The 12,632-nt window shown below is 35.6% G+C and overlaps 3 protein-coding genes across 5 annotated transcripts; 2 read left to right on the forward strand and 1 right to left on the reverse strand.

The window, feature by feature from the left end:
* Positions 1–1,310: 1,310 nt before the first annotated feature.
* On the forward strand, positions 1,311–3,330 carry LOC127247422 (cold-regulated 413 inner membrane protein 1, chloroplastic-like; the record flags this gene model as incomplete). Its single annotated transcript, XM_051269250.1, has 6 exons — positions 1,311–1,537; positions 1,893–1,994; positions 2,463–2,558; positions 2,649–2,713; positions 2,928–2,997; positions 3,070–3,330. Coding segments are annotated over 6 exons (726 nt in total), but the record flags the coding sequence as incomplete, so codon positions are not given.
* Positions 3,331–3,395: 65 nt separating this feature from the next.
* Positions 3,396–5,592, reverse strand: LOC127247238 (extensin-like). The gene is made up of 4 exons (XM_051269016.1): positions 5,092–5,592; positions 4,371–4,889; positions 4,043–4,139; positions 3,396–3,967 (listed from the first exon to the last, which is right to left on the reverse strand). The coding sequence occupies exons 1-4, from the start codon at positions 5,162–5,164 to the stop codon at positions 3,784–3,786; spliced, it is 873 nt and encodes a 290-aa protein (XP_051124973.1). The 5' UTR covers positions 5,165–5,592; the 3' UTR covers positions 3,396–3,783.
* A 1,403-nt stretch (positions 5,593–6,995) lies between these two features.
* Positions 6,996–12,577, forward strand: LOC127247613 (uncharacterized). Of its 3 annotated transcripts, none has more exons than XM_051269544.1 (10): positions 6,996–7,510; positions 8,192–8,235; positions 8,564–8,681; positions 8,782–8,908; positions 9,444–10,069; positions 10,337–10,625; positions 10,729–10,993; positions 11,328–11,489; positions 11,632–12,096; positions 12,188–12,577. In XM_051269544.1, exons 1-10 carry the CDS (start codon positions 7,339–7,341, stop codon positions 12,440–12,442), a joined length of 2,523 nt encoding a protein of 840 aa, XP_051125501.1. In that variant the 5' UTR covers positions 6,996–7,338; the 3' UTR covers positions 12,443–12,577. The 3 variants fall into 3 exon arrangements, with proteins under 3 accessions (XP_051125501.1, XP_051125500.1, XP_051125502.1); XM_051269543.1 differs by having other exon boundaries at positions 6,997–7,510; positions 11,325–11,489; XM_051269545.1 differs by lacking the exon at positions 8,192–8,235 and having other exon boundaries at positions 7,372–7,510; positions 11,325–11,489.
* The last annotated feature ends 55 nt before the right edge of the window (positions 12,578–12,632 follow it).

Consider the following 12,632-nt stretch of genomic DNA (forward strand, 5'->3'; position numbering starts at 1 on the left):
GCCCTGCTGCAGGTCATTTGATAATATTGCTTGTCTTCTCTCAATATATGCTGTGAATTTAAATTATTTCTAAATATAGCAGGACTTCTCGCAAAATTGGCCCAGTAAGTGAACTAAGGAACCATATGTTGAAAACTAATCTTATCATTAAACAACTATTAAATGGCAAGAAACCGTATTAAACTGATAAGTAAACATAACAAGAAAGCCTGCAAATGAGTCTGGTGTCTAATCTAAATTGATTATAACTAAATACCAATTTATTATCTCCAATTTCCTCATTTACTTTAATTTTTAACTAAATAATCAAATACTAAAATATTATTTTTTTGGAGAGAGTAATATTTTTATTATTTTATTTATTTTTCTATATTTTCAAATATATTTCTTATTTAAATTTTATATTCTAATAACAAATACTATTATAATTCATAAAATATATATTTTATATTTAAACATATTTTATAAATAAAATATTTGTTCATAATAATTATAAAAAATCGTTATTACTTTATTTATTCATTTATATAAAATAATTCATATATAATCATATTAATCAATAATATTTTATTAAAAAACATAAAATATTGTAGAAGATTTTATAAATCATTGAATTTGTTTTAAATATTTTTTATAAAAATTTTATAGAATGATTGGATTTTTTCTTTCAATATTTATTAGAAAATTTTATAAAATCTTATTCTTTCACATTTTATTTAGACATATTTCTCTATAAATATTATAAAAATATAATATATATTCATATTAATATAATATATATTTGATTCATTCGCAATAAAATTATTATTATTAATATTATTTATTAGTATTTATTAATTATTTTTTTAGATAAAAGTAAAAATAATCAAAAGATAAAAAATTCAGAAATAATTGCAAAAAAATATTCCGCACCGGTCAAAATATATCCCATATATTTACAAAAGTCGATATTTATGTCCTTTGCCTGCGCGCGTGACACTCACGCCACGCACCCTTACGCGCGATCACGCGCGGCCACGCGAGGCCAAAAGATATAAATAGCGGCTTTTGTAAATAGATATATTTTGCCATAAATACAAGACAAAAGTGATAATGGGATTATAATGAGATATTTTTTGCAATTTTTTCAAAAAATCCATTATTAACCAATAATGTTTATTTTAATATATGTATATAAAATGAAAAAATAAATATAAAAATATGAATATATATATATATATGAGTTAATGTTATTTGATTTATATAATTATTAATAATTTTATATTTAAATATATTTTAATTAATTATTTTTATATTTTTGTTAAAAAAACATTATTAAGGGCTTTATTTATTCCATTGGCATTGGCGTTGTCACGGGAAAAGCAATTTTAACGATGAGTATTTCGGTTTCTTGCTCTTCTCTCTACTCTAGCAAGCACTTGTGTAAATCTCCCAGCTCACATCAATACAGAGCGTTTTGCCACGCCTCTCCTCAACTTCAACAGTTTCACAGGAAGCAACAGTTAAACTTTAGCTCCTTAGTTTATAATCCATTTAGGTAAGTATGCTGCTGTGAATTTGGAGCCTATCATATGAAAAGTTTGGAATCTGATTGGAATATTTTGGTAGTAGGATTTCTATTTTTTTTTATAGATGGCAGTTTGTTGTGTAAGATTACTAAAATTAGTAGATAATTGAACAGATCGGATTGAATTCAAACTGAAGAATGAATTTTGAGCTAGGGCTGAAGAAAAAACATTGGATTAATAATTTCATTTTTAATGAATGTTAGACAAAAACAGCAGAATAGTTGATACTTTATTTTTACTTCCACTAGTCAACACTTAATTTTTTCGCTCATGATCTAAAGCTTTCTCTCTATAAATAAGTTATTATGCATGCATTGATTCCAGGTCATTGGTAATGAACAAGAGAAGGCGTGGAGTTGGTGCAGTCTGCTATTCTGCGCCGTTTACTTATCGGAATCTTCAATGGGTCTCCACTGTTTGTACTACGTATGTTGTTATGTGTTGATATCTTTTCACATTGATTCTTGTACTCTGGGTGTACAGGATTTTCAGTTCTTGAAATATCAGCAAAAATTAGAAGAGTTGCCTGCTGGAATGAGCAACTTGTGTGTATTGTGTTGATTGCGGAATTTAATGTGGCATAAGATGCATATCGGATCATTTGATCTTAGTTTAAAATTTGCAACAATTGCAAGTAACTTTTTAGGCACAAGAAAAGGAATTATTTTGTGGAAGCCTTCTAATTTGTTGATGGCTTTTTGGGTGAAGTTTAAGTAGTTAGAGTTTTCTATTTTAAGCCTTCTGTGATAGAGCTATTGTACAGTGATAGTCGGTTCATGTGTACTCATCAAGTATTCCTGTTTGATCCAAGTTGAATTTTTATGTATCTGTCATAGTATCCTGAGATATTTGATGAATGTGATATTATAAATTACCAACTGAATCCTTTTTCAGGGCCTTAATGCTAGCTCGGGGAACAGCCATTCACAAATCATTTCTTGTTCCTTTCTTTGTCCTACAAGCACCTCCAAGCATCGTCACATGGATGAAGTCCAACATTTTTATTTGCCTATGTTTATTTAGTACTAGTTTTTGATTGATTGCTCATGCTTTTAGTACTAAAACATGGCTAGTTTTCAGGGGTGAGTATGGCATCTGGACTGCATTCTTAGCCCTTCTTGTTCGCCTTTTCTTTGTGATTCCTGGTAAGTTTCTTTCTCATACCAATATACACATGTGCACACACCTTTAAAAAAAACCTGTAATAGACAAGAACCCTGCTCAAACAAATATAATTACTCCCAAAATTTGTGGGAATCTTCTTATAGTTGCTATATTTTCTATATTCTTAACCTTATATGCTGAACAAACTGTGTAAAATTGGTTTGAGTTATACATCCATTCATATATTGTGTGCAGGGGAGCTAGAGTTGCCATTCATAACTCTGCTGTTGGTCATTGTGTCCCCATATCAGATTATGAGGCTGAGGTTAGTAAATGCATCATATACAATTTACTTATGTAAATTTTAGCTGTGTAACAAATTTCATACCTGCGGCAGAGGAACACAAGAAGGTGTTATTATCTCATTGGCGATTAGCGCTTATCTGGCTTTCCAGCATTTTACAAGAGCCGGTAGCTTGCAAAGAGCTTTGGATCAAGGTTCAATTCTTGCCACCTTAGCTACCATTTGTATTGTTGTTGTTCCGTGCCTGCATTTGCTTTAGCGTGTTGTTGTGGGAATATGTCTAATGATATGTAATCTATTGACTTCAGGTCATCACATAATTAATACAATATCTTGTTGGTTTATAATTCATCACATGGGATAATGCATTTTTAACATATTCTGAATGAAAGCATGGCAAGAAATATCCATCTTCGTGTTGGTTTTAAATCAGAAATTTACATAGGTGCACATTTATATTGATTAGCTGATATGTTGGATTAATTCATGCACATGTTGCATTTACATTGCTTGATAAATTAGTGATTGTATTATGAGGGAATAGGTAACATGTATCTGCTTATGAATGTACTAACATTCGTTCACTACAACTATCCTAAATCAGCTATTCCTTGTCTGGAAATTCTTATTTAACTTAAAAAGTATAACTACAATAAACTACTATGAGTGATGCAATATGTATGTGTATGGCCTTTAGAGTAGTGTCTTGCAGTGTATCTCTGCCTCAAAATTTTGCATAGCTTTGAAGCTACCAAGTATCTGGTTTCTCATCATATGGGAGATGAAAACCGAATTTATCTCCACATATCAGTTATTGTTGACTAATGTAGCTGAAAAAATGATGCAGTTCATGGTGATGAGTAGCAGCAGGTTGAGTGACACATTGTCTACTGAATTTGGGGTAGCTGTAGGTTCAGCACCATAATCATAGCCTGTTGGTTCTGAACCAAAACCATTTCCTCCAGTTGGGTAGGGATTTCCCATAGATGTGCTGCAAGAGGGATTCTTTTTTTCAGTTCCCTTCTTGTTTACTTAACTTCAGCTATCATACTAATTAAGACTTTACCTGGGTGGTGTCATTGGAATTGTTGGCGTCATAGTAGTTGTTGGTGGAGGCATTGTTGGAGTGCTTGTGGGTGAGGCGTATCGACAGTTCCCATGACCTATGTATCAACATGATCAAGAATGTGAGGTTAGTTAATGAAAGAATAATGCCTTTGCAAATGTGTATGTTCTGAGCTAAATTTGAAGTTTAGGATCTGTATTGAACCAGTTGGAAGAAAGTAAGTAGTGGATTGTGATAGAAGTGGTTAGTTTTTTCAATTTACCCGACACTGACAATAGGGCTACTAAAAGGGTAGGGCTTATTGATCCCAAACAAGTTAAAAGCTTACTCGGATCATTGTAACTCAGCTGTGCTGTCCCTCCGAAATCACAGCTAGTCGGGGCAGGGTTTTTCTGGTAGTAATTATTGAAAGCATAGGAAGCATGATCACGAACTGTATTCGGATCATAGCAGGCACCGTTCGGTTGAATTGCCGAACAGTCTGCTCCTCCATAGCCACATGCATAATCCAGAGCCACCTGTAGAGCAGTCGGGGATGCAGTGGGATTTGCAATGCACCAACTCCCGCCTCCCGTTCCCCCACCAGGTGCTACTCCTCCGCCGGGTAGTGCTGGAGGTGTCGGTTTTGTTGTTGGTCCTGTTGGAGCCGGTGGTGATGGACCGGTTGGATTAACTATAGGAGTTGTACCTGGTGTTGTCGGATTCACAATAGGAACATTTCCGGGATTAGTGTCTCTCTGGGTTGTCGTCTCCGGGAGAAATGGAAATAACATTTGGTCTTCTTCATAATCCAGTTTTCCATCTCCTTGGATTTGTTCCAAGGGTGGCTGGTCTCCATTGCCTATACCTGAAGGGAAGATAAAAGGCATTTATTGGCCTCGAGTTATTCTCATAATGCTCTAATTCACTCTCAAATATAAAACACCTCCATCAATTTCTTACTACTATTCAATCTCTGATTAAATTTCTCATCATTTTAGCCTGCCTGCATCTCTTACAAATGACTTTAGATCATTAGAGTAATCTAGAACAGTAGAATGCAAAATCACCTGATGAGACCAGTAGAAGGCAGAGGATAGATAATGTTGTTGGATGCCATAGTATTCTTGCATACACAACCATCTTCTTCTTCTAGTAAACCTAAAGACCAGATATATCGAAGGAGGAACGGTGTCTGGTGGATGAAGTAACTAACTACCTTCATCCTCTGCCCAAACCTTACATGATGTATATATATAATAAAGTGTGAAGAATCATAGGTTCCTTGCACAGAAGTGAGAAGAGGGACGAAAACAAAGGTGTCTTTGTTGGGGAATATAAGAAAACTTAAGGCAGGAGGCATTGGATTGCTGGTAATGGTGGTATCTACATTCTACAAGCAAATTAAAGCAGCAGAGAAGAAGAGTGTGGGCAGATTGTTAAGAAAAAAAAGTTGCATGAATAAGAAAAAGGCAAAAGGGAGAATCTTTGTCTAATATGCATCTATATCTAATACATATATATATATATATTCATATAGCACCTGTGTCTTTCCACTGTTGCAAAGTTGCAACAATTAAAAACACTAGTAAACTCTTCTCTTCTCTTGTCTTGTTTTCTAATCTGTAAAAAGGCTCTACTGTAGTGCTGGATTTGATGCTACTTTGTCAGCCAGCACCTACTGATTTTATGCTGCTTCTTCATTACTGATGTCCCTTGTATATATATATATATTATTGATAAGCAGAAGGTACTGATATTTGACAGTATCAGAAGCAGTGCTGCCTGTGTCTGGTCTGTAAAAGACTTCTTCACAGACACTTGTAAAAAAATGAAGATAATGGCAGTGCAGTCGCCACCAGGTAGAAAAATTAAAAAATAAAGATGCCATGGCCAACAAAATTGTCATTAAAAAAAAAAAGAAAAAAGAAGAAGAAGGAAAATACTTGTATTTGGAGGGAAAAGCCCATAGCCTATGTTACTGACTTCGAAAAATATCAGAGGCCCCGAAATGTTCAATATTACCGTCCGAAGAATTAGCCCAAATTACTTGGTCCGTGTAGCTGTCTTAAATTGTCTTACTGATTTGAGTAGGCTTTCCTTTCGGATTGATTTGTTTAACTTCGCTTTGAATTGAGAATTTATTTGTTTATTTATTAAAATAATGTTTGTTTGTTTGTCTAAGATTTTTTATTTGATATGATTTTTAAATATATATATATATTTGATTCATTCATGAAAATCAATATTCAAAATAAAATTATTACTGTATGTTTTATATTACTAATACAATTTTCTATATTTTATATAAAAATTACTAAACAAACAAATTCAATATTTAATATTTAAATTATTATTATTTTCCACCAACTAGTCTTATGCACAATTTATTAATGTTTTATCCACTCATTTATTTATTAATTTATTTATAACCGTTGCTATCTGAAAATGCGGCATTGGTAAATCCCGCATAATCTGTGTGACAGACAAGACTTAAGGTACAAGGTTTTAATGCATGACCTCATTTTCACGAGTTCATTCAAAATTTTAATTTTTAACTCAAACCATTTTTATTATTATTAGTTTTTATCAATGTATAAAAAATATTTATATTTCCTCTATTCACTAGTAAAATAGATACTCACCCCGTTTATTTTTAAGATCATATTTATTTTTGCGTTCTATTAGCATCATAAGATATTAATTAAAATATTTTTTTTAAGTTTCTTTTTTAATTTGTACCGCTCCCTCAGTCTTAATTTTTAGTACATTTTTTTTTTTTATCATTTTTCATTTCAATTTAAATTTTTTTTTTATCTTTTAAATTATAAATATACAATTAAACATATGGAAGGAGACAATATTATTTATTATAAAAATCCAAATGTAAAATTCCCGTCCAAACAAACCTAATTGAAATAATTCTTACGTGACCGATTATTATTTTCAATTAAAGAGGATACATAAATGGAAAATATAGTATTATTAAAACAGACGAGATAACTGCGTGAAGAAAGAAGCATGCCTCAGCATCAGAGTGTGAAGGGTTTCCGAAACTGCAAAGCATCGTCTTCCTCGCCAACTCTCGTCTACGGACTTCTCGACCGGAAAAGCTTCCTTGTTCTTCAACGGCGTGCCGTGGATAAGCAAGCATAAGTTGGTTCGCCGCTGGGTTTTGGCGTTCTTTATTGGTGTCCTGAATTTATTGATCCGTTTGCTTTCTAATTTGAATTTATTGAGAGGGAAAGGCAGCGAGAGGAAATATAGCCGAGCGTTGGTGATTAGAATAATTGCGTTAGATCTGTTTCAAGGGAAGGATGAGTACGAGCCGGGGAAGCGGCGCCGCAGCGGAGCCTATTCCGGCGGGGGCGCGGAAAGTGGTTCAGAGTTTGAAGGAGATAGTCAACTGCTCCGAGGTGGAGATCTATGCTGCTCTCAAGGAATGCAGCATGGACCCTAACGAGGCCGTAAATCGTCTTCTCTCTCAAGGTTTCATTTTTAGCTGAAAAACCCTAGTTTTTAATTTTTTATATAATTATTTTAAAATTTCTCTTTGGCGTTTACTTTTTCGAGCCTTTACAAGAGGAGTTACTGGTACTGGTTGGTAAATTGTTCGTTCGAGTCTTTTTGGAAATCGTTTTTTTTTTGTCCGTTCTGGTTGCTAAACAAACTGGCGAACTCTGAAACCGCAGCGTACATCTCCGATTGGTTTTGTTAAAATTGTAAAAAAGTAAGGTTTCAAGAAACAAACCGTTTCTTTTCTCTTTGGGGGTGATTTGAAAATTCCGGAACTAGTTCTCTCTGAAACCAGAGATGTTTCTTCTGCACTTGACTTTTTTATGGACGAAACATGAGTAGTCTTTGAAGATTCATTTCCCCTTGACTACCTTATTCTCTCTTTTGTTTTGAATAATGTACTGATTAATTGATTGCATATATGCTACGGGTTAATAAGAGAATGATGAATTATATTCTTTTATCGGAAAATGTTCTGTTTTGAGTTATGTACACTTGGCACATTTCTGTGCATTGTAAGTTAAAATGTATTGTGGGGTTGCACCATACACCATGATTTGGTAAGAGGACAGATAAAAACTACTGGCTGTTTTGTTGGGTTGTCAAGAGCCTTTTACTTTTAAGTCCATCCTGATATGCTCTACCATTGTTTAGATCCATTCCACGAGGTGAAGAGTAAACGAGAAAAGAAAAAAGAGGTGCGTGATTTTCATCACTGCAAAATTCAACAACGGGTTGTATGTATTAGCTAAATAACTGATTTCATCTTAAAATGAAAATGAAGACTCTTTGAAGAAATTATATGTATCTTCATATATGTCGAATCTAATGGGTCTTGATGTGTTTAGTTTCCTTGCTCTCTCCCTTAAAAACAGAATAATCAATTGTCAGGACACAAGCATGGGTTCTATGTATCACCTTGTTATCAGGCTTGATTTTAGTTTTTAAGCATATGGCGTAGGTTAATGCGATTTGGTTGTGTACTTTAATTGGGACATGTTCTTCTATGTATTTATGTCAATACAGGGCAAGGATCCCCCTGAATCCAGGTCTCGCGGAGCTACTAAAAATTTAAGCCGTGGCAACAAGATTGGTACTGATCATTATGGGGGGCATGGTGGTTCATCATCATATAATTCTTCTGGTACTCGAAGCTTAAGTGTTTATTGAAGTTGATAAACCTCTAGGTTGTCTGTAAGGCAATATAGAACAAATATTAAGTATTGTTATATTGCCTTAAACAGATTTAGCTCCATTGCCTGGAAAGACACCCTATAAGAAAGAACAAGGGTCAATTCCTCATTCGGGCTTTTCATCTTCAGTGCCAGGCATGTCAGCGAACACTAGAAGCAGAGGATCAGTGGGCCTCAGGTACTTCCTCTATCAACTTTTTGTCTTACTGTTTTTTATTTTCACTCTTTGATTTTACTATATAGTGAACTGCTTTAAGTTCTATATTGGTAATGACTCATGATAACTGAGTTGTTAGTTTGACCATAAGTAATACTATTTTCATTAGCTCTTCTTTTTAAATTTTTTTTTATTTTTTATTTTTTATTATGATTGTTTTTATGTATAAAACGAAAATTCTGATTTTTCTTATTATTTGTGTGTTAAGCAGTACCAGTGTTTACATCTAAAGCTTTCTAATGTGCTTATTTTTGTTAAACAAATGGCGGGGTATCCTGATATTCCCAACTGCAATATTTATCATGTTCAGTATCAGGACTTGGTACTTGACTGGTGTTGTTTCAGGCATTCTTATTTAAGTCTGAGTCTTATGGATGCTCTTAAGTCTTCCAAGTTGAAGCATGGGCTGTTCTTTTTCTATCATGCTGGCTATTTTCTGTTTCAAAACTTTCAATTATCATTGAACATTAAATTTTTTCTGTCTTGAATGCTGCAGTAATGGTCCCCCTGGAGAAATGAAAACCTCGCCATGGGGCACTGTTGATGCTACTCCATCTAGTGACGAACAGCCAACTTCTGTTCATCAATCTGCATGGATGGGTGCTCCTGGTCAACTTTCCATGGCTGACATTGTAAAGATGGGTAGACCACATAATAAAGGGTTGAATGCTTCAAATGCATTGAATGGCGATTATCCAGTGCCAAGTGTGACAGATCATAATTTAAGATTTCCAGACGATCATGTGGGTGAAGCTCCTGAGTCTGGAATTTCTTCCATGCAGTATGCACCGACCAGTGAAGATTGGCCTATTGATGAAAATCCAACTGCTTCGAAAGTGATTACTGCCCCAGCTCCAGCCCCAGAATACACTATTGACCGTGAGCAGCATCTAGAGACATCGGATGCACTTTCTGGCAGTGTTGATGAACATTTTGAGGAGGAAGAGGTTCAAGAATCAGATGATGGAAGGTTGGAAGTTTCTGGGACTCATCATGTTGGATCTGATTTTGTATATGGGAGGAAGATTCTACATGACAATTCTGGTGGTCCTCCAGTGTTTGAGAATGATATGCATAAAAACATGGGCTCTTATCAGCATCAGACTCCTGAATATAATTCAGGTGATCGTTTGATTGTTATTTCTTTTAATGTAATAATTTGTATTATATTTTATCGTTAACATATGAAGTTCTTGGGAATTTTGTGCAACTTGAGATGGATTACAAGGTTAATGTTTTGGTAGATTGGAAATTGAAGATAGTTCTCGGGTACCCAAATATCAGCAAATACTATGTTGACTGTTGAGATTAGTTCCTTATTGCTTGGGCATATTGTTTTTCCTTTTCTTGTTTAGCTGCTTGACTTTGTATCATTGTTAATGCTTTCAGATGAAGAACCTGGTGCTTCAGTGTCAGCAGTTGCCCAAAACTTACAACAATTAAGTGTGGAAGAGGAGTATAATGACTTGCCATCTTCGAAATGTGTGCCCTCTGTATTAATCCCAGATCACTTGCAAGTTCAAGATGTTGATTGTTCACACTTGAGGTTTGGTACCTATAGATTGGACATGAATGCTGCGTACTCTTCTGGGACTAGAACTTCTATGCCTGTAAAACATGACTTGGAGCAGCCACATGCTGATGCTGGTACTTCATCAGTTGGGCATCACGAGACTAGGTATTGCAAGCTACAATTTTTGTCGGAATCTAAAAACTGCGTTTCTTTCTTCCCCTATTTAAACTTGAAAGGACAGTTGATTTTTACTCCCCTCTTGTTGCAGAAGCTCAGAGTATTTTGATGATTCACATACAAATGCTGCTGATGGTAGATTGTTTCATAGAGACAGTGCAAGTGCAGGGAGCTATGTGGCTGCTGCTTCGAAACCAGAGGAATCTCAACCTGAGGATATTGGAGTGCCTCGTAATGATTATCATTTTCTTAATTCCAATTCAGGTTACAACTTTGATGATGCCCAACGCTTAAATGCTGCTCTCAGTCAAACAAATTCTCAGATGCAAAATCTCACTCCCTTCTCAAATGTTATGGTACAGTACATTCTGTCCTCCATTTTAGATTTTGTCACATGTTTTGATATGTGTCACCTTCTCTCACTAGTTGTGAGTTAGTTGCATGTCTCCAGAATTCAATTGTTAAGTTATCTTTTAAAAAATGGGCAGTTGCTTTATTTATTGGTTTCTTGAGTGTTTAAATCCTGAAAACAGAAGAACGGATAGTGTAGCAATGATATCGTTTTATATGTGTGTGATATTGTGCTTACTGTGGGAGTTAGCGTGCAGTAAATTCATTGAAGTCAGTTTGCTTTTACTAGTCCAAGTATTCATTGATCAATTTGTATTGGTTCTTATCAACAAACAGCAGTCGTACACGGACTCATTACCGAGCACTTTACTACTGGCTAATATACCTCCCAGTAGAGAATCTGATCTTCAGTACTCTCCATTTCCTGGTACACAATCAACAGCTGCTAAATATGGAAATTCTGTCTCCTCCATTGGTGCTTCAGTAATTTCTATGTCCGAGGTACTCATGCAAATTTTTATTTCTTGTTTTGTTTTCGCATAAATTAACCAACATCAGTTTAACCTTCTAAGTGCAACATATAATTTTCTGAACTTGATCGAAACTTGGCCTCTGATTTTGTGCTACTGTTCGAACCTTTCAGGCATTGAAGACTGCTGGTTCCTCATCAGCACAGACAGCTCCACACAACCTCTCGGCGACTAATGTTGCCACAGGACCTCCTCAGCAACAGCACCTAACTGTACATCCATCATATTCACAGCACACTCTTCCGTTGGGTCCATTTGCCAACATGATCGGTTACCCACTGTTGCCTCAGAGCTATGCCTACATGCCTTCTGCTTTTCAGCAAGCATTTGCCGGCAACAACTCATACCATCAATCTCTAGCAGCTTTACTTCCACAATACAAAGGTGATGTTTCTGCAGGGAGTTTGCCTCAGTCTGCTGCTATTCCATCCGGATACGGCGCCTTTGGAAATGCAACGATTCCTGGAAACTTCCCAATCAACCCAGCCAACGCCCCGTCTGGGGCAACTCCCCTAAATTACGAAGACGTTCTAAACCCTCAGAGCAAAGACATTAGCCACTTGATGGCTCTTCAACAGGTACGTACATTCCCCTCTCTTAAATCCCAATTCAATTTACCAATTTCCTTGACCACTTAGCATAATATCTGCCCATTCATGTCCGTTACAGAGCGAAAACGCTGCTGCAATGTGGCTTCATGGACCTAATTCCCGGACAATGGCGAGCCCGTATTACAATTATCAGCAAAGCGGCAGCCTGAGGCAACCGCAGCCGCAGCAAGCTCCCCATAATTACGGTGCACTTGGATACCCGAATCTCTATCACTCCCAGCAGCAGGTGGACGATCTACAGAACCCGCGAGACGGATTGCTCGGTCCCTCCCACGGACAGCCGAAGCAGTCCCAACTTTGGCAGAACTACTAAGTTTTTATGGCGTATGGATATGCTGTGTATCAGTCAGTCCATATTTCAGTGAGCTCTGAAGAGTTGTAATCCAGTCCGCTTGAAGAACAGATTCTAATTTTGTCCTAGTGGGATGAAAGATGTTTTCCTTTTTCTTGGCCTTCTGTCGCATTTGCTTACCTGAAAAAGTAAATATATATAATTATGGTAT

This window comes from Andrographis paniculata, unplaced genomic scaffold, assembly GCF_009805555.1.
Source record: "Andrographis paniculata isolate CXL003 unplaced genomic scaffold, ASM980555v1 Contig32END, whole genome shotgun sequence".
Taxonomy (NCBI): Eukaryota; Viridiplantae; Streptophyta; class Magnoliopsida; order Lamiales; family Acanthaceae; genus Andrographis; species Andrographis paniculata.